Source organism: Loxodonta africana, chromosome 25 (assembly GCF_030014295.1).
Source record: "Loxodonta africana isolate mLoxAfr1 chromosome 25, mLoxAfr1.hap2, whole genome shotgun sequence".
NCBI classification, from domain to species: domain Eukaryota; kingdom Metazoa; phylum Chordata; class Mammalia; order Proboscidea; family Elephantidae; genus Loxodonta; species Loxodonta africana.
This window is the reverse complement of record NC_087366.1, coordinates 34,596,841-34,617,969: the sequence shown is the minus strand read 5'-3', so window position 1 is coordinate 34,617,969 and position 21,129 is coordinate 34,596,841. Positions and strand designations below refer to the sequence as shown.

Below are 21,129 nucleotides of genomic sequence, written 5' to 3'. Positions count from 1 at the left end.
CTGTAATACCTAATGCTTTATTACCCTATTATTTTTATTGTGATTGGAGAATCCAATTCATTTGGTGCTATTTCTTTTGAATGGAAGGTAATCTTAAAAACAACAACAAAAATCTAAACCTGTTGCCATTGAATTGATTCTGACTCATGGAGGCCCCACGTGTTACAGCGTAGCACTGCTCCACAGGGTTTTCATGGCTGTAATCTTTATGGAAGCAGATTGTCAGGGTTTTTTTCCATAGTGCCACTGGATGGGTTGGAACCACCCACCTTTAGGTTTGTAGTTGAGCGCAAACCCTTTGTGCAACCTAGGGACTGAGGTAATACACGTCAAGTGATTATTGTTTTCTGATTTTAACCATTTTTTGTCTCTCAAATGAGTAATTTTAAACTCATCTATGTTCCCATGTTATCACTGTAATTCTCTTTCTACACCCTATGGAAGAAAAACCACTGTAGCTCTTAATGGTATTCTGGTTTTTCCTTTTTTTAGATGGAGTTTTCCTTTTAGAATTTATAATTATAGTCATTATTATCAGAGTATAAAAAAAAAACCCAAACCCACTGCCATCAAGTCTATTCCAACTTGTAGCAACCCTATAGGAAAGAGTAGAATTTCCCCAGAGAGTTTCCAAGGCTGTAATCTTTACAGAAGCAAACTGCCCCATCTTTCTCCCATGGATCTTCTGGTGGTGTTGAACTGCTGACCTTTCGGTTAGCAACTGAGAGCTTTAACCACTGAGCAACCAGGCCTCCATTATTGGGATAAAACAAAACCAAGCCTGTTGCCGTCAAGTTGACTCCGACTCATAGTGACCGTATAGGCCAGAGCTCCATATGGTTTCCAAGGGGTGCTTGGTAGATTTGAATTGCTGACCTTTTGGTTAGCAGCCGTAGCTGTTAACCACTACACCACCAGAGTTTCCATTATTGGGCTAGGTATTAACAATAGCCAGCATTTGTGTGTGTGTGTGTGTGTGTGTGTTTAATTAATTTTTATTGTGTTTTAAGTGAAACTTTACCAATCAGGTCAGTCTCTCATACAAAAATTTACATACGCCTTGCTGTACACTCCTGATTGCTCTCCCCGTAATGAAATAGCACAGTCCTTCCCTCCACTCTCTCTCCTTGGGTCCGTTCGGGCAGCTTCTGGCCCCCCGCCCCCCCACCCGCCATCCTCTCATCACTCCTCCAAACAGGAGATGCCAGCATAGTCTCATGTGTCTACTTGATCCAGAAAACTTATTCTTCACCAGTATCATTTTCCATCCCATATTCCAGCCTAATCTCTGTCTGAAGAGTTGGCTTTGGGAATGGTTCCTGTCTTGGGCTAACAGAAGGTCTGGGAACCATGACCTCCGGGGTCCTTCTAGTCCCAGTCTGACCATTAAGTCTGGTCTTTTTACGAGAATTTGAGGTCTGCATCCCACTTCTCCCCTGCTTCCTCAGGGGTTCTCTGTTGTGTTCCCTGTCAGGGCAGTCATTGGTTGTGGCCAGGCACCATCTAGTTCTTCTGGTCTCAGGCTGATGTAGTCTCTGGTTTATGTGGTCCTTTCTGTCTCTTAGGCTCATAATTACCTTGTGTCTTTGGTGTTCTTCATTCTTCCTTGCTCCAGGTGGGTTGAGACCAATTGATACATCTTAGATGGCCACTTGCTAGCGCTTAAGACCCCAGACGCCACTCTCCAAAGTGGAATGCAGAATGTTTTCTTAATAGATTTTATTATGCCGGTTGACTTAGATGTCCCCTGACACCATGGTCCCCAAACCTCCGCCCCTGCTACGCTGGCCTTCGAAGCTTTCAGTTTATTCAGGAAACTTCTTTGCTTTTGGTTTAGTCTGGTTGTGTTGACCTTTCCTGTATTGTGTTTTGTCTTTCTCTTCACCTAAAATAAAACTTATCTACTATCTAATTAGTGAAAACTGCTTTCCCGCCCTCCCTCTGCCCCCACCGGTAACCATCAAAGAATATTTTCTTCTCTTTTTAAACTATTTCTCCAGTTCTTATAATAGTGGTCTTATACAATATTTGTCCTTTTGCAACTGACTGATTTCACTCAGCATAATGCCTTCCAGGTTTCTCCATGTTACGAAATGTTTCATGGATTCGTCACTGTGATTTATTAATACATACTATTCCATTGTGTGAATATACCATAATTTATCCACTCATCGGTTGATGGGCACTTTGGTTGCTTCCAACTTTTTGCTATTGTAAACAGTGCTGCAATGAACATGGGTGTGCATATATCCGTTCGTGTAAAGGCTCTTATTTCTCTAAGATATATTCCAAGGAGTGGGATTGCTGGTTTGTATGGCAGTTCTATTTCTGGCTTTTTAAGGAAGCGCCAAATCGATTTCCAAAGTGATTGTACCATTTGACATTCCCACCAGCAGTGTATAAGTGTTCTAGTCTCTCCACAACCCCTCCAACATTTATTGTTATGTGTTTTTTGGATTGATGCCATCCTTGTTGGAGTGAGATGGAATCTCACTGTAGTTTTGATTTGCATTTCTTAATGGGTAATGATCGTGACCATTTCCTTATGTATCTGTTAGTAGCCTGAATGTGTTCTCTAGTGAGGTGCCTGTTCATATCCTTTGCCCATTTTTAAATTGGGTTATTTGTCTTTTTGTAGTTGAGTTTTAGCAGAATCATGTAGATTTTAGAGATCAGGCGCTGATCAGAAATGTCATAGCTAAAAACTTTTTCCCAGTCTGTAGGTAGTCTTTTTACTCTTTTGGTGAAGTATTTGGATGAGTATAGGTGTTTGATTTTTAGGAGCTCCCAGTTATCTGGTTTCCCTTCTGCATTTGTAGTAATGTTTTGTATCCTGTTTATGCCGTGTATTACAGCTCCTAACTTTGTCCCTATTTTTTCTTCCATGATCTTTATTGTTTTAAAGGTTTTATGTTTAGGTCTTTGATCCATTTTGAGTTAGTTTTTGTGCATGGTGTGAGGTATGGGTCTTGTTTCATTTTTTTGTGGATGGATATCCAGTTATGCCAGCACTATTTGTTAAAAAGACTGTCTTTTCCCCATTTAATGGACTTTGGGCCTTTGTCAAATATCAGCTGCTCATATGTCTCTGGATTTATGTCTGAATTCTCAATTCTGTTCCACTGGTCTATGTATCTGCTCTTGTTCCAGTACCAGGCTCTTTTGACTACTGTGGCAGTATAATAGGTTCTAGAATCAGGTAGAGTGAGGCCTCCCACTTTGTTCTTCTTTTTCAGTAATGCTTTACTTCTCTGGGGTCTCTTGCCCTTCCATACGAAGTTGGTGATTTGTTTCTCCATCTCATTAAAAATGTCATTGGAATTTGGATTGGAATTGGCCAGCATTTTTTGGGCAGTTATGAGTCAGGCACTGTTGTAAGTGCTTTGTATGAACTTCATTCTCATTTCATCCTCACAACAACCTGATATGTTAGGCACTGTAATAGTTCTGATTTTACAGTTGGTGTAACTGGCACAGAGAGGTTAGTTAACATGCTTAAGGATACACAGCTAGTAATAGCCTATCAGAATTAGAACCAGGCAGTTTGGCTCTAGAGTTGGAGTTCTTACCCACTCAGACACACCCCCTCTAATACAGGTGATTTCACAGTGTGTGCGTGTATATCTTGCTCATTGGCATGAAGAGACACAAAACCTGAAATGTACAAAAGAACATACTGGGAAAAGTTCATTTCTCTCCCGCATTTGTCTCTAGTACGCTATTCAGGAGGCAACCATATAGATAGTTTCCTGCTTGTTCTTGCTGTGATATTTTATACACATGTAAGTGGAATTTTGAATGTGAGGGGTCATGGGTTTTTTAATAAAGCAACCATATTTATCTTCCACTGTCCCTTTAAATTTGCTCTGTGGATTTTTTTTCCCTATTCCTGGATAAAAAACATGGGCAAGCCTATGACTTCTGGTCACAGGTAATATGAGCGCTACGGCTGCTTGAACAGTTTACATGTCCAGTTCTGTAATAACCAAAGCATCAGTCATTCAGTCGTTTCTATAGGCAGGAAGGGATCTGAGGTAGCATGGTCTGCTTCTTCTCCTTCTTTCTCCTCCTCCCTCATATGCCGGCTGCTGTGCCAACTCCTTTGGCATGGGAGAGAGTGGAAAGGAGGTGCTGAAAGGAACAGAGCCATTCCTGGCTGATAGGCAAGATTGTAAGCTGGCTTTGTGCTCTCTGAGCAGGTAGACGTTTACAGGCAACTCTCCAGGTGAAGTGTGACCTGTTCTCCTTGCTCGCACTCCCTCACCTGCCATTTCCTTGTGAAGGATGCTGCATCCTATTTCACCTGGTTGATAACTCCTTCCGCAGTCCCCAGAATGTGGCAGTCCTCCTCCAGCTTCCTTCTGCTGCCTTCGCCTCTCTTCTGGCAGTCTGGTCAGGCGCTGTCTGAAGCAAACTAGGGCAGACTCTCCCACACTTGGAACATGTGAACACTCACATACCCATTTTCCCAACAAATTCCAGAGGGCGGGCCAAGCCCAATATAGCAACTTTTCCTTTGTGTCCTGGCAGGGCAGCTAGCCAGCCACCCAGTCTCTCCTCTTTTAGCTTTTCTAGGAAGGAGTCAGACACCAGTATACTGTGCCTTCCCACCCCAAATTGTAGGGAACTCATATTCCCTCTCCGAGTGGTCCCATTGGAGCCCATCTCTCTTGACTGAAACACCCGTCTCTGTGACAAGGATAGCTCAGGATTTGCTGCATACCTACAGTCCTCTCTAAAATTCTTCATGAATTCTCTCATTCCAGATTCAATTATATCCTCATTTTGGGTAAGGGATTTTAGACTCAACTAACTTCTTCTCATAACCTATTTAGAAATTGCTGCGTGTGATTTTCCCCAGAAGTTGCACTGGAATCTAGTATCTCTCCTACCTGGGCTCCTTGGCCAACACTTCTACATATGAAGGAGCCCTGGTAGCACAGTGGTTAAAGCACTCAGCTGCTAACTACAATGTCGATAGTTTGAACCCACTGGCTGCTCCGTGGGAGAAAGATGTGGCAGTCTGCTTCTGTAAAGATTACAGCCTTGGAAACCCTACAGTTCTTCTCTGTCCTACAGGGTCTCTGTGGCTCAGAATTGACTGGATGACAGTGGATTTTATATACATATGCCAAAAATTATGGGTACATATCTTTGTTTTTTCACTTAACAGAACATCTTAGAGATCATTACATAAAAAGCTACCTCATTCATTTTATTGTCTACATAATATTCCATTGTGTGAGTAAAAGATAATTTATTTTACCAGTTGCCTATTAAAGGATACTTAGGTTTTCAGGTGATTTTTTTAGCCTAAGATAAATATTTGGCTATTTGAATTAATTTCAGTATTTGCATACATATGCATCAGTCAGGATGTACTAGTTTGTGCTGAAATAGCAAACAACTTGAAAATCTCTTTGGTACTGCCAAGTTTTTTTTTTTATTCATACCACATGTGCAATATTGTCAGTAGAGGCTGAGTGTGACATGGCTGTGTTATCAGGAGGGATCGGTCCCTGGAGAAGGACATTATGTTTGATAAAGTAGAGAGTCAACAAAAAAGAGGAAGACCCTCAATGAGATGGATTGACACAGTGGCCACAATAATGTGCTGAAGCATAACGACGATTGTGAGGATGGCGCAGGATTGGGCAGTGTTTGGTTCTGTTGTGCATAGGGTCGCTATGAGTCAGAATCCACTTGATGGCATTGGGTTACAGGGGGGACCTCTGCTCCGCATCAACCACACTGCATGACCATGGCTGATAGGAAGCCAGTGTCCGGATCGCTACCAGTTGCCATGACAAGGGAAAGAGAGAGTGGAGACCGTGTACTGTCTCTTAAAGCTTTTTCTGGAAATGGCAGGTACCTTTTTCATTCAGATTTCTTTGACCAAAGCAAGTTGTAATGTTACACTTAACTCTAAAGGGGGAGGAAAGTACAATACTAACTTGTGCCCAGTGGAAGATCTAGAAATATTTCTTGGGCAGCACTTATGTACAGGACAACAGACTAAGTGCCAAGTGTTCTTCAGAGGGAAACGACAGAGAACAAAATAAATGGGTATCTCCCCTTGTGAAATTAGAGGATAAAGATCAACAAACATTAATAACACAAAGATAATTGTTTTTATAGGGGAAGTATGAGATGCTCCATTAAAGGCAGGAGACACAATCCAGGTTTTGGTATTTAAGAAAGGTATCCCAAAGGAAATAACTTCTAATCTGAGACCTGAAGAATGAGTAGGAGTTAGCCAAGCAAAGATGGGAAGAAGGAATAACATCTCAAGCAAGGTGTCTTAGTTTCCTAGTGCTGCTATAACAGAAATACCACAGGTGGGTGGCTTTAATGAACAGATTTGTTTTCTCACAGTTTAGGAGGCTACAAGTCCAAATTCAGGGCACTGGCTCTAGGGTAAGGCTTTCTTTCTCTGTTGGCTCTGGGGGAACATCCTAGTCTCTTTTCAGCTTCTCTTCCTGGATTCTTTGGCGATCACGTGGCATGTGTCTTCTCCTCAATTTGCACTTCCTTGCTTAATCTGCTCTTTTATATCTCAAAAGAGATTCACTTAAGACACACCCTACACCAACACTGCCTCATAAACATAATAAAACTCATTCCCAAATGGAATTATAACCATAGGTATGTATGTTGTGCTTTCAAGTTGATTCCAACTTATATCAACCCTATAGGACAGAGGAGAACTACCCTATAGGGTTTCCTAGGCTGTAACTGCTGTGGTTGCCTCAGTTTAACATTTCCTCAAGGTCTATGTCTTATTGTTTATTACACCTCTTGGTCCTCTGCTGACCACTTTTCCAGACCATGTTTTGCCCAGGTGGGGCTAGAGGGTGGCTGACTGTGGTTTGGAAATGGGGATCCAAGTGAGGGGTGAATGAAGCAAGGTATGGGCTGCACTAAGATAGGACAATTGTCAGTCTCATTTTTAGTTATTGAGAGGAAAGCCACTGGATTTCAGAGTATTCCCCTGGTTGTCTTTTGTAGATATGATTGTTGTTGTTAGTTGCTGTCAAGTCAGCTCCAACTCATGGCAACACCATGTACAACAGAACAAAACTTTGCCCAGTCCTGTGCCATCGCCAGTCCTGTGCCATCCTCATGATCCTCAAATCCATTGTTGTGGCCACTGTATTTGAGTGCCCTCCAACCCAGGGAGCTCATCTTCCAGCACTACACCCAACAGTATTCTATTGTGACCCATAAGGTTTTCATTGGCTGATTTTTGGAAGTAAATCTCCAGCCCTTTCTTCCTAGTCCACCTTGGTCTGGAAGCAACATGGGTGACCCTACTCATACTTGAAATACTGGTGGAGAGCTGCCAGCATCATAGCAACATGCAGGATAACACAGTATGACAAAGTGACAGAAGGGTGGTGGGTAGATATGATTAGATTTCCTCTCATCAGTGCCTGTTTTCATGGAGGGCATGGCCCTTTATTTCTACCACCATTAAAGAAGCAGCGTCATTCTGTGATTTTTACAGTTTGCCGTATACTTTTCCTTTCATTCATTTATCTCAGTGCGCCCACTGTGTGCCAGGCAGAGATCATACTAGTGAGAGATCAGTCAAAGCCCTGGCTCCCCCCTCCCCTCTAAGCTCACAGTCTGGTGGAGAACACAGACAATTAGAAGGAAAAAACGAAGGAAAAGTTTTACAGTGTCATGAGTGCTGGAGTAGAACAGGGGAGGTGCTTGTTTAGATAGGGTGTCAGGGTGACCACTGAGCTGAAATCTCTAGGGTGTTAAGGGACAGCCGGGCACAGAGCTTGGGAAAGAGCTTCCTAGGCAAAGGGAAGAGCAGGGCAAAGCTTCGCAGTGAGAAGGGCTGGTGTGTTCTAGGAACTGCTGGAAAGCAGTTTTTTTTTTTTTGAAAATTTTTATTTTGAAAAATGTCCAACCTACCAAAAAATCTGCAAGAATAGTACAATGAGTACTATATACCCTTCACCTAGATTCACCAATTCTTGACATTTTGCAACATTTGCTTTATCTATCTTAGTTATCTAGTGCTGTTATAACAGAAATACCACAAGTGAATGGCTTTAATAAGGAGAAGTTTATTTCCTCACAGTAAAGTAGGCTAAAAGTCCAGATTCAGGGTGTCAGCTCCAGGAGAAGGCTTTCTCTGTCTGTTGGCCTTCTCATTAATCTCCCCCCAGACTAGGAGTTTCTTCAAGCAGGGAACCGGAGCCCAAAGGATGCTCGCTGTCTGCGCCTGGCACCACTTTCTTGGTGGCATGAGTTCCCCCGTCTCTCTGCTCTCCTCTCTCTTTTATATTTCAAGAGATTGCCTCAAGACACGATCCAATCTTATAGATTGAGTCTTGCCTCACTAACACAACTGCTGCCCACCCTCCCTTATTAACATCATAGAGGCAGAATTTACAACATACAGGAAAATCACACAATACCAGGAATCATGGCCCAGCTAAATTGATACACACATTTTCTGGGGGGACGTAATTCAATCCACGACACTATCCTTATGTATTTATACATTTTTAAAATTTTGATGTGCCATTTGAAAATAAGTTGTAGACATCAAGACATTTCTCCCCTAAAAACTTCAGCAAGTATGTATCACACTTAAAAAATTTATCGCTGGCATAATATCTAATGTGTAGTCCCCATCCAAATTTCCCAATTTGTCCCACTAACATCCTTTATAGCTGGGTGTTTTTGCTTCTTTGTTTTCTGGATCCAGGATTTAATCAAGGATCCTATATTGCTTTTATTATGTCTCTTGATTGCCCTTTATTCTAGAACAAGTTCTCCAAGGCTTTTTTTGTTTTCTTTCATGGCATTGAAAGTTGTTTTACAGAATATCCCTTAATTTGCATTTGCATGATTGTTTCCTTGAGATCAGATGCATGATTGTGGATTTTTTTTGAATGAGTGGTACATAAGTGATGTTGTATTCTTCAGGTGTGTTACATCAGGGGGCATGTGATCTCACTCTCTACAGTACCGGTGACATTAAGTTTGGTCTTTGGTTAAGGTGAAGCCTGATGGAATTTTCTACTGTAAATATACCTATTTAATAAGTAAATATGTGGGGTAAAAATTTGAGACTGTAATTATTGCATTTCCAAAAAGCTCTTACCCAATGGTTGCAGTGTAAATTGACCATTCTTGCCTAAATAATTTTTTACTGTGGTGATTGCAAAATGGTGATTTTCTATTTCTAATTTTCTTTCTGCCTTTATTAATTGGTATTCTTCTGTAAAGAAGACCTCTCTTTTTTTCTCCACCCCTGTAATTTTGGTATATTTGTTAGTAAGGGCTCATGTTTTTTTTTTTTTTTCCAGGAGTTATAATTCATTCCCATCATCATTCTTTTTGATGTTCATATTATCCCAAATTTGCTCCTCCCCCTTCAAGAGGTTTCTGAGTTCTTTGGCTGTGTCCTTATCAGTTTTTGAGCATTTTCTTCCTTTCTGGAATGACAAGGTATTCTAGGTTTGCCTTGTACTCTTTCTACCCCAACCCTGGAAGAATCAGCTGTTTCTCCAAGGACTCCTGATCCTTTTAGTGGAGAATGATGTTTGGAAATCAAGATTTAGGGGAGCAGTAGTTGTGGTTATTGTCAGTGGGTTGTCTTTCTTTCAGTAGACAGAGGCCCTTTCCATAGAAAGAGTTGGGAGATTGATTGAACTATTGATTGATCTATGTAAACTGTACCTATCTATATCTGTCTCTCTATCTACTGTGTCTATCTATCATCTGTCTACATATTGAGAGTTTATTCTGAAACCTTTAAATCTAATTCAACACCAAAGGATTCTTCCTCTCCTTCATCTGTTCTACATTTGTAAGAATCCTGGTTCCCAACAATATTTATTTGCTCAATCCTAAAATGCACACAGGAATTACTACTCCTATATCACTATCAAAAACAAATCTTTAAGTAAAGTTCAGGATTCCTTTGAGATTATTATTTTTTTTTTTAAAATACATCCCACCAACAATGTATAGTTCAAGTACTGTGTTCTAAAGTTACTGGGATTAATTTGGGGGGGGTTCTTATTTGTAGTTATGCTATCCGTTTGACATAGAGTTAAGCTCATGTATGGGTGTATAATTTTATTATTTACTTCCCATACTTGTTGATTTAATTATTTTTGGAAATATAAAATGTTAACATGGTCAGACAGCCAACAAAAAAGATATGTTGCACTACTTTATCCAAAAATTCCTCTGACCGCTGGGTGGAAAGTAGGTTAGAGGAAGAGCAAGAATAGAAGTGGAGTTTCAGAGGCTATTTCGTAGTCCAGTCAAGAGAGGGTGGTGACAGTAAAGGTGGAAAATGTAGATATGTTTGTGATATATTTGGTAGGATTTGGTAATAATTTCATTTTGTGGTTATGGAGGAGTGAGGATGAGGGAAGAATCAATGATCATGTCCAATATTCTGGTTTGAACAGCAAGTGCGTGGGGTGCCTTTGACTGAGATGGGGAAAAGTAGGAGGTAACACTGAGTGGAAAGCGATGCTACATCAAACAGCTGATTTTGGACATGTTTGGAAATGACTTTTGGGTATCAAAGTGAAGATGCTGAGTAGACGGATAGGTGTAGGTCTTGGGAACTTACAGGGGCAATCTAAACTGAAGGTATGAATTTGAAAATCAGCAGGGACTGAATGAAGTCCCCTGGGTAGAATGTGTAGAAAGAGGCGGGGAGGGGGGAAGCTAAGAGTGAGGTCTGAGGAGCTGTAACATTTAGAGGTAGGACAAAGAGGAGGTGTCACTGGGGTGAAGGAAAACCCAGAGAGCGTAGTGTCTTAAAAACAAAAAGAGGAGAGCACTTCAAGAAGTGAGCAACTGTGTTGACTACTGCTGAGAAAAGAGAAAATTGCAATAAATTTTTGCCTTTAGAGACATTGACAAGAGCAATTTCAGTGGGGTCTTGGAAAGAAGCCAGACTGATGTGGGTTTAAGAGACAATGAGAAGTGAAGAAGTGGAGACAGATGGTAAAAATGATTTTCATTCAGAGAAAAGGCGTAATATCTGGAGAGAGACTTGGAGTCCAGAGAGGCTCATCCCTTACCACAAAATTAGAGGGTCCTTTGAGGGCGAAGGCTGCAACTGGAATTCTCCTTGGTCCCTGGTGTGGTGTCTTGTACAGAGTGGATGATCAAATTGCTTCTTTCCGTTAATAGGATCTAACTCCGTAAAGGAGGATACAGTTTTCTAACAGTCTGTGGTCAAGCCCTTTGCAGTAAACTGACCACAACTTTGCGGCCAGGATCCAGACAATTAAAAATGGAACTTGATACCCTAGATGTTACTCCTCGTATGGGACTGACTTCAAGTTCAAATCGCTATTGTTTCCAGGATAACTTTTGTTTTATTATTTCATGTAACAATTATGTATTTTTTGTGGTATTATATATATAATTGTAAACTTTTTCACTACCATGGGAAACCTGGATTTAAAAAAATCATAGGCCACATGATCAGACAAAAATTATTTTTAACCTCCTTTATTTATGACTGATCTTAAGCTAGGAAATATAGAAGTGTTGAACTGTGAGGGACCTTAGGGATTTTCTAATCTTATCTTTTATTCTCTGACATAAATATTTATATCAGATTATTTTATGTTTCAGCTATTTCCCCCAAATTTTTATCATATCAAAAGATAATCCAGAGAACTAATACTTACTTTCACTGGTCTTCTTTGTCTTTTAATAACTTATTCCTGCTTTCAAGACTATAACTAGATACTTCATAATCAGGAAAGAAGAAAAAAATCTGAAAATAAGAAATATCCCAGACCCATTGCTGTTGATGTGATTCCAACTTATAGCGACCCTAAAGGACAGAGTAGAACTGCCATGTAGGGTTTCCAAGGAGTAACTAGTGGTTTCCAACTGCGGACCTTTTGGTTAGCAGCCTGAGCTCTTAACCACTGCACCACCAGAGCTCTAAAGAAATATCCCAGAGCACTCCCAAATCAAGTATTTCACTCAAAAAACAATTGTTTAGCTTGTGTCATAATTGTGTGTGTGTACATATATATGTATATATAACAGAGAGAGAGAGCAATGCCTCTGTCTCTGCAGGCAATAAAAAATTTGATCTGCTGCTCTTTGCTTCATCTCAAAACATCATATCTGAAATTATTATTGTGGTGCAATGGGTCACTTTTATATGGCCTTTCTAGCCATGGTCTTGTAACTCCCACCAAATGTTTGGGTGGGACTATGTAAATAAGATGCTCGTGGCCTACTAAGGGGATTGGACAGCTTGCCAATAATGCAATAAGGTGAATGGCACCATTTTGGGAGTGGTGCCATACAAATAAGGTGTCCCACCCAGTGCCCTTGGTATGGAACCCTAATAAGGGGATTAGTCAGTTTTGCCATCCCCCTAGGGTTAAAATGAGCCATCCCAGAGGTGGAAAAGGGGGACTTCACTGTCACCAAGAAGAAGAGACAGGAGCGGAGCACATCCTTTGGTTCCAGGGCCCCTGTGCTGAGAGCCTCCTACACTCAGGAGATAGAGACCTGCAACACTGAAGACAATGCAAGACAGAGAGAAATAGCAGCAAGCGCAATACAGAGCTGGTAGCAGCAGAACCAGGACACCAGCAGGAGATGGCATGGGGGGCTTCCCAGCCCGTGGAGTGAGAAAACCGAGTGCCTTCAGGAAGGAGTTGCTGGTGAAGTGGTGTGCCTCTGGGCACTTGGCAGAGCTAGGCTTGCTGACACACAGAGCGAGAGAGCTGAGCATCTTTGGGCCAAGGCTTATGGCAGAGTGGGTGCCTCTGGGCACTTATCAGTGGAACTAAAGAAGTTTGTAATACTTGCCTGAGCAGGGCAGAGGCCAGGCCGGCCCAAGAAGAAGCCCAAGATGCCCAAGGGACGGAGGGGCTGAGGACCAAGAGGCCCAGGATCAGGGAGAGAGCTGCCTGTGGGCAGGTCCGAGAAACTGTCCTGATGGAAGAACTGTTTCCTGAGTCGTTCCTGATCCTGAACTGTAATCTGGTACTTCCCTAATAAACCCCCTGATCCTGAATGAGTATTGTTTTTGAGTTCTGTGTAGCCATTACAAGGATTTACTGAACCCAGCAAAGGAGTAGAGTGCTGTGGGAGGGACAGCTAGTGTAGGAATTGGTAAAAAGGTTGGAAAGAGGAGGCAAGTCTGACCTCTGCTTCATAGGAATCAGCCTTGAGCTGTTGGTGCTGATAATGATTCTCTCCCTTGTGAAGTTGGAGGAGGTTAGAGGCGCCCACCATGCCATTTTTACAATTATTCTATGGTGTTGATGGATGATGGGTAGATGATGGTGATGATGATAATGAATGACACCAACATTCGAATGCCTATTATGTTTCAGGCAGTGTATTAATCATTTTATATTTATTATCTGTTTAATCCTTATAAAAACCCATTGCTGTTGAGTTGATTCCAACTCATAGTAACCCTATAGGACAGAGTAGAACTGTTCCATAGTGTTTCCAGGGCTGTAAATATTAACAGAAGCACACTGCCACATCTTTCTTCCGTGGAATGGCTGGTGGAATCCAAACACCGACCTTTTGGTTAGCAGGCTAGAGCTTAACTACTGCACCTCCAAGGCTCCTTGTTTAATCCTTATAACAATCCTTTATTCCAATCCCGTTAGGAACTGTTATTCCCATTTCTCAGAATAAGCAGATGTTTAAGAAGGCTAAATAACTTCGTAAGGTCACACATTTGCTAAATTGAGAACAGTTTGTAAATTATATGACATGTATATGACATAAATATCTATCTAAAAAAAATTCACCAGTAATTTCAAGCAACTATTTGCTGGATATCATGCTAGGTGTTGAGAGTATAATGGGGAACAAGATAGAGCTGGACCCTACCCTCATGAAACTTAACATCTTTACATGGCTCTTATGAATAAATCAGAATCAATAAAAAAATGTATGTCGCTGTTGTTCCTAGGTGCCGTCAAGTCAATTCTGACTCTTAGCGACCCTGTGTACAACAGAGCTAAATAATATCTGGTCCTTCACCATCCTCACAATCGTTGTTATGCTTGAACCCATTGTTGCAGTCACTGTGTCAGTCCATCTTGATGAGGGCCTTCCTCTTCTTCGCTGACCCTCTACTTTACCAAGCACGATGTCCTTCTCCAGGGACTGGTCCCTCCTGATATGTCCAAAGTATGTGAGATGAAGCCTCGCCATTCTTGCTTCTAAGGAGCATTTTGGTTGTACTTATTCTGAGACAGATTTGTTCATTCTTTTGGCAGTCCATGGTATATTCAATGTTCTTTGCCAACACCACAATTCAAAGGTGTCAGTTCTTCTTCGGTCTTCCTTATTCATCGTTCAGCTTTCACATGCATATGAGGCGATTGAAAATACCATGGCTTGGGTCAGGTGCACCTTAGTCTTCAAGGTGACATCTTTGCTTTTCAACACTTTAAAGAGGTCCTTTGCAGCAGATTCGCCCAATGCAATGCGTTATTTGATTTCTTGACTACTGCTTCCCTGGGTGTGTGTTGATTGGTGGATCAAAGTAAAATGAAATCCTTGACACTTCAATCTTTTCTCTGTTTATCATGATATTGCTTACTGGTCCAGTTGTGAGGATTTTTGTTTTCTTTATATTGAGGTGTAACCCATACTGAAGGCTGTGGTCTTTGATCTTCATTAGTTAGTGCTTCAAGTCCTCTTCACTTTCAGCAAGCAACACTGTGTTATCTGCATAAAGCAGGTTGTTGATGAACCTTCCTCCAATCCTTATGCCCCGTTCTTCTTCGTATAATCCAGCGTCTTGTATTATTTGCTCAGCATATAGATTGAATAGGTATGGTGAAAAGATACAACCTTGACACACACCTTTCCTGACTTTAAACCACTCAGTATCCCCTTGTTCTGTCCGAACAACTGCCTCTTGATCTATGTAAAGGTTCCTCATGAGCACAATTAAGTGTTCAGGAATTCCCATTCTTCGCAGTGTTGTCCATAATTTGTTATGATCCACACAGTCCAATTCCTTTGCATAGTCATAAAACACAGGTAAACATCCTTCTGGTATTCTCTGCCTTCAGCCAGGATCCATCTGACATCAGCATGTCCTCTTCTGAATGCAGCCTGAATTTCTGGCAGTTCCCTGTCATTATACTGCTGCAGTTGCTTTTGAATGATCTTCAGCAAAATTTTGCTTGCATGTGAAAAAAAAAATTTTTTTTTTTGATAATTTCTGCATTCACTTGGGTCACCTTTCTTGGGAATAGGCATAAATATTGATTTCTTCCAGTCAGTTGGCCAGGAAGCTGTCTTCCATATTTCTTGGCGTAGACGAGTGATCACCTCCAGCGCTGCATCCATTTGTTGAAACATCTCAATTGATATTCTGTCAATTCCTGGAGCCTTGTTTTTTGCCGGTGCTCTCAGAGCAGCTTGGACTTCTTCCTTCAGTACCATCGGCTCCTGATCATATGCTACCTCTTGAAATGGTTGAATGTCGACTAATTCTTTTTTGTATAATGACTGTGTATTCCTGCCATCTTCTTTTGATGCTTTCCCTAGGAAATGGAACCCTCTATATTATGTAGGTTAAGCAATGGTGACTGCTACAGCAGATAATCTCCCAAACTCGGAGGTTTAATGCATCAAAGGTTTATTTCTTACTCATGGTACATGTCCATCTTGGGTCAGTAGAGTCTCATTCCGCACAGTCACTCAGGCAACTAGGCTGAAGGAAGCTCAGTCATCTTGTCGATGTCCCGTCTGGAAAACATTGCCTTTGAGATCACCAAGTAAAGAGGTGAAAACGGAGATGGAGAAGGCATCCTAGTTCATAATTGTGTAGGCTTAGAAGTGACACCAGCCACTCCTGCTCATAGTCCATTGGCCAGAAGTAGTCGTGTGGCCCTGGACTAACTGCAAGGGAGGCTGGGAAGTATAGGGGAGTGTGTGGAATGTTTGTTGTTTTTAGATGCTGTCAAGTGGGCGCTGGCTCATGATGCCCCCATGTACAACAGGTAAACATTGCCCAGCCCTGTGTAATCCCATGGTTGTTGGTATGCATGTCTTGTTTCTGTCGTTGTGTAGTGTCTGCTGGCACTATGTTGAGCAATGTTCTGCTGTGATCCATAGGGTTTTCATAGGCTGATTTTTAGAAGTATATCTTCAGGCCTTTCTCCCTAATCTGTTTTATGTGGTCTGGAAGCTCTGCTGAAACCTGTCCACCATGGGTGACCTTGCTGTATTTGAAATGCTGGTGGCATAGCTGCGAGCATCACAGCAACATGCAAGCCACCACAGAATGACAAACTGACAAGCAGGTGATGGATGGGATATTTAGTGAGCACTAACTCACTGCTATACCTGCCAACTGGAGAACTATGAAGCCTAAGTTACGTTAAAATGTAAATAACTTTGAATATAGTTTGTTTATGACAGTATTCTGTAATCCATTCTCTTGGTCATCTGCAAGTTAAAATTTAATGCTACCATATGGGGATTCCCCTTCTCTTATCATTTTTCTCAAATTAACCCCCTAGCTTTAACCTAAAATTTGAAAATCTAAATTATATAGATGCATTAAGAAAAAGTGGTGGTGGCTATTAGTGGCCTATCCCTCTCTTCCTTTAATTTGTCTATATATTGCTTGAGGTGTTTCACAGCATCACATCAGGAAATGCAGGTGTAAATGTGACACTGACCTACTTCCAGGGAGGGACATGAATTTATCCATTATCTATCTATCTAATATTATCTTATGTGATTTTTTAAATTCACTTATTTATTAGTTTTTATTGATATGTGGACTTCTTTTTCCCCTTAAAAGTGAATAAGTGACAGTGAAAATCCCTCATTTCCTCTCGTACTTGTTGGTGATAGTGTTTCTCTTTCTTTGTAGTTCTTTTTGCTGGGCTCTTCTGTTTTAAGGACCGTTTTACCTCAATGCCAAACCCAGGATGGGCTGGGGCAGGTTGGACAGGGCTGCTTAGGAGCAGAGCTGGATGGGCCATGCTGTGTGTAGGCCTCTCTGTGTTCTAGGACACAGCACATACCAGGACTCATCACTGGATCTCTGAGGTCCTTTGGGAAGGTTCAGTGATAAAAGGTTCCTGCTATTCACTGAGGCTGCCCTTATATAATCTTGGGACACTCTAGAATCCCTCTTCATCTCAAAGATAAGAATTTAGTTTTAGGAAGTGCCATTGAGCCTACCATGGTCCTTGATCCTGGGAGAGAATTAGGAAGGTGTGTGGGAGATCCTAAGGGATGGGACAGTTACTAACATGGACCCAAAGTGATTCTTTTTGTTTCTTGAGAGGATAGGACAGAACTGAATTGAACTTTACCTTGATGTCCATGTTAAGATCACTTGTCACTGCTGGAGATGCCATCGTTCTTTCTTCTGGAAGCAGTATATGCCCTATTTGGTCTCTTGTCTGTGTTACCAGCCTGGGGAAATCTGTGGCCCTACAGATGTAAGCCTAATGGGAGGCTTGGGAGGGGAAGGAGGGGGGGCACAATGCTAATCCTTCTCCTCCCCTCTTTCCTCTATGCTCCACAAGGCTCTTTGTGTTTTTCTGAAGGAAACAACATGTAAGAGGCCTTCCTCTGGCCTTTGAGACCAGATGCACAGGAAGATAGGATGAAGCTATGGGAAAGAGTTTGTAGAAAAAGGGAAGGCTCGCCTTGTTCTATGGGTTCCTGCCTGCAAATCAAATGTTACTCACCAACCAACCTAGTGTGAGAACCTGAGAAACAAGAAAGACTAAAGTGGGGTTGTGGGGAGAGATAACAGCTCTTTCTCCTCTGATATTATAACCAAGAAAACTTAAAAATTTGGAATCTGGCCTGATTTATGCTCAATAAGTAGACCAAAAAATGATTTCAAATTTAAAACAATTAAAAAAAAAAAGACAGTCTTATAATCGAATGTCTATCAGTGTTTGCTAAGCTCCTGACTTCATATTTTCTTTCTTTTTCTCCTTTTAGGCTTTTCCTCCCAATGCGATCACTGTATTTTTTTACTGCAGTTCAGTGACTATATTCTTCACAGTAATCAAATTGGTTAGTTATCGCCTACACCTCATGTTTGATAAAGGAGAAGTAATTCAACAGAGGCCCCCCAGAAAGAAAGAGAAGCCACATAAAGACAAAGAGGCCAACAGTGAACATATAACTAATCACAAACATCCAAGGTAACTTCCAATTAATGTGTCAGTTCACAATAAAAACCCTCTAATTTTGGTGAAAAAGATTTTTCTCAGTTCCTAGTTGTTTAGGAAAATATGCCAGTACAGGCAGACACAGATATATATATTTTAAAAGTATTCTTCAGTTAAGCATAAAATTGATATTCATAATCAAGATAGTTTAACTGGCTATCAGTATGGCCTTATACCTTGATCTGAAATTCATTTGCCTTAGGCTTAGCACTTTGCTTCAGTATTTTTATCTTGTCATTTAAATGCTTACAGCATGCAGGAGTATTTTCAAAAATAACATCCGTCTGTTAATATGAAATTAATAAAATATTAAAGTAATTCTTGAGTAAGCATCATTGCCCCATCCTTGTCCTTATTTCTGATTGTTCTGTGAGAGAGCGTGCCCTATAATTTAAAAGTAATGTTTATAATGCTTATTCCTCTCTCTTAAAAATAAGATTTGTATACAGTGAATATGACAGAATGGACTCTAGAGGAAAATTTGGTTTGGGACTAATACTGAAAGAGTCATTTTTCTATTTTATAATATAATCGCGGTCTTGTGTTTCTCATGTTGGGTTAGCAATAACAGACAGATTAACAATGGCAAAAAGGAAGAGGCCAATTGCAACCTCACGACGCCTCCTCTCCACTGCGGCTCCCGAGGACAAAGCATAAACTCTCATCACTCTTCCGGGCTATTGGTTGGTGCTCTGTTTTCCTCTTTCATTTTATTTTTGTGTTTGATTCCTCTTAGAATGGAAGTGTGCAATGGCAGTGTTTCTATTTTGCATGCAGACTAGCTGTATATTCATAAATTCTGGCCCCTGTGCTAATGGAAATCACATCCTCAGAGTGTGGAAACAGTCTGAGGCACGCGCTTGGGACCAGGAGATAAACGCCCAATCCTGTGCTGCAAGCACCCGCTCTGGACTCTTCTGTCCTCGCTCCCCCACTCTTTAGCAGGCTCTGTTGATTCTACTGGAGCCCTGGTGGTGAAGTGGTTAAGAGCTCAGGCTGCTAACTAAAAGGTCAGCAGTTTGAATCCACCAGCTGCTTCTTGGAAACTCTATAAGGCAGTTCTATTCTGTCCTATAGGGTCGCTATGAGTCAGAGTCAACTTGACAGCACACAACAGCAATTTATTCTACTATAAGTAATGCCTTATTCTCTCTCCTTTTTCCTTCATTAATTATCAACCCCCTTAATGCCAAAAATTTTTATTTATTTATTTTTTAATGCCAGTGGAAACTCTGATGGTGCAGTGGTTAAGTGCTACGGCTGCTAACCAAAAGGCTGGCTGTTCAAATCCACCAGGCTCTCCTTTGAAACTCTGTGGGGCAGTTCTACTCTATCTTATAGGGTCTCTGTGAGTTGGAATCAATTTGACGGCGAGTTTTTTAATGCCAATACAGGTCTCTTGGTTGGATATCTGCACTTACATATATATATATATATTTTTTTTATGCTCATTTTTGCTACCCATTTTATTAGAAGATTGAGGAGAGTGGGCACTCTGGTGTCACTGCCTTTTAGAAAGAAAGTGACTGCTGATCAATATCTGCTGGCTGACTGGAAATGTGCGGTGAGCTGAGTCACGTACTGATTTTTGTTCTTTCATTTATTTAGGAGTTGGCAGCACAGGAAACAGTGGAAGACCTCAGAGGTAGAGTGCTTGTTATCATCATTTAATATTTTATCACAGCGTTATCCTCAGAGCAGTGAAAAATGTTTTTTATAAAACAGAATGCCAGTGAATTAATTGAAAATGAGAACTATAGGACTACATAATTATCTTTTTTTTTTAATTGTGGTGAAAATATATACAACAAAACGCACGCCAATTTAACAGTTCCTGTATGTAGAATTCAGTGATATCGATTACATTCTTCAAGTTGCGCACCCATCCTCAATACCCCTTTCCACATTATTTTGCCACCATTAACATAAACTCTGTGACCCCTAGACTGTAATTCTCCCTTTTCCCCTCCCTCCTACCCCTGGTAACCACTAGCAGTTTTTGGTTTCTATATATTTACTTTATGGAGCCCCGGTTGTGCAGTGGTTAAGAGCTTGGCTCTTAGCCAAAAGGTCGGCAGTTCGAATCCACCAGCTGCTCCTTGAAAACCCTATGGGGCAGTTCTACCTTGTCCTCTAGGATCACTATGAGTCAGAATTGACTCCATGGCTACAGGCTTGGTTTTTTGTTTTTTTTTTTTGCTTATTTCATATAAGTGGGATCATAAAGTTTTTGTCCTTGTGTTACTGCCTTATTTCACTCAGCATAATGTTTTCAAGATTCATCCATGTATTATGTATGAGAACTTCATTTCTGTTTATGGCTGAGTAATATTCCATTTTATGTGTATATCACATTTTGTTTATCTGTTCATCTATTGATGCACATTTTGGTTGTTTCCACCTTTTGGCTATTGTGCACAGTGCTGCAATGGACATTACTGTACAGGTTTCTCTTTGTGTTTGTACGTTCACTTTTTCTGGATAAATACCTAGGACTGTGATTGCTGGGTCATATGGTAGTTCTGTGTTCACCTTTTTGAGAACTGCCAAACAGTTTTCCACAGTGGCTGTACCACTTTACATTCCCACCAACGATGGATGAGGGTTCCAGTTTCTCCACAGCCTCTCCAATACCAATTATTTTCTGTTTTTTTTTTTTTTATAATTGCCATTCTAATGAGGGTAAGATGATATCTCATTGTAGTTTTGATTTGCATCTCCCTAATAGCTAATGATCTTGAGCATCTTTTCATGTACTTGTTGTCCATTTGAATATCCACTTTAGTGACATGACTGTTCAAGTCCTTTGCCCAATTTTTTATTGGGTTGTTTGTCTTTTTGTTGTTAAGTTGTGGAAGTATTCTACATATTTTGAATATTAGACCCTTTTGGAATATATGGTTCCCCTCTA

General features: G+C 41.0%; 1 protein-coding gene across 1 annotated transcript in view; it reads left to right on the top strand.

Annotated features, from left to right (window-relative positions):
- PCNX2 (pecanex 2) overlaps window positions 1–21,129 on the top strand; it is a 360,142-nt gene that overhangs the window by 8,476 nt on the left and 330,537 nt on the right. The window contains exons 2-4 of the mRNA XM_064276483.1: window positions 17,986–18,191; window positions 18,781–18,901; window positions 19,827–19,863. Coding sequence (XP_064132553.1) covers window positions 17,986–18,191; window positions 18,781–18,901; window positions 19,827–19,863 — 364 coding nt within the window. The remainder of the gene's footprint in view (window positions 1–17,985; window positions 18,192–18,780; window positions 18,902–19,826; window positions 19,864–21,129) is intronic.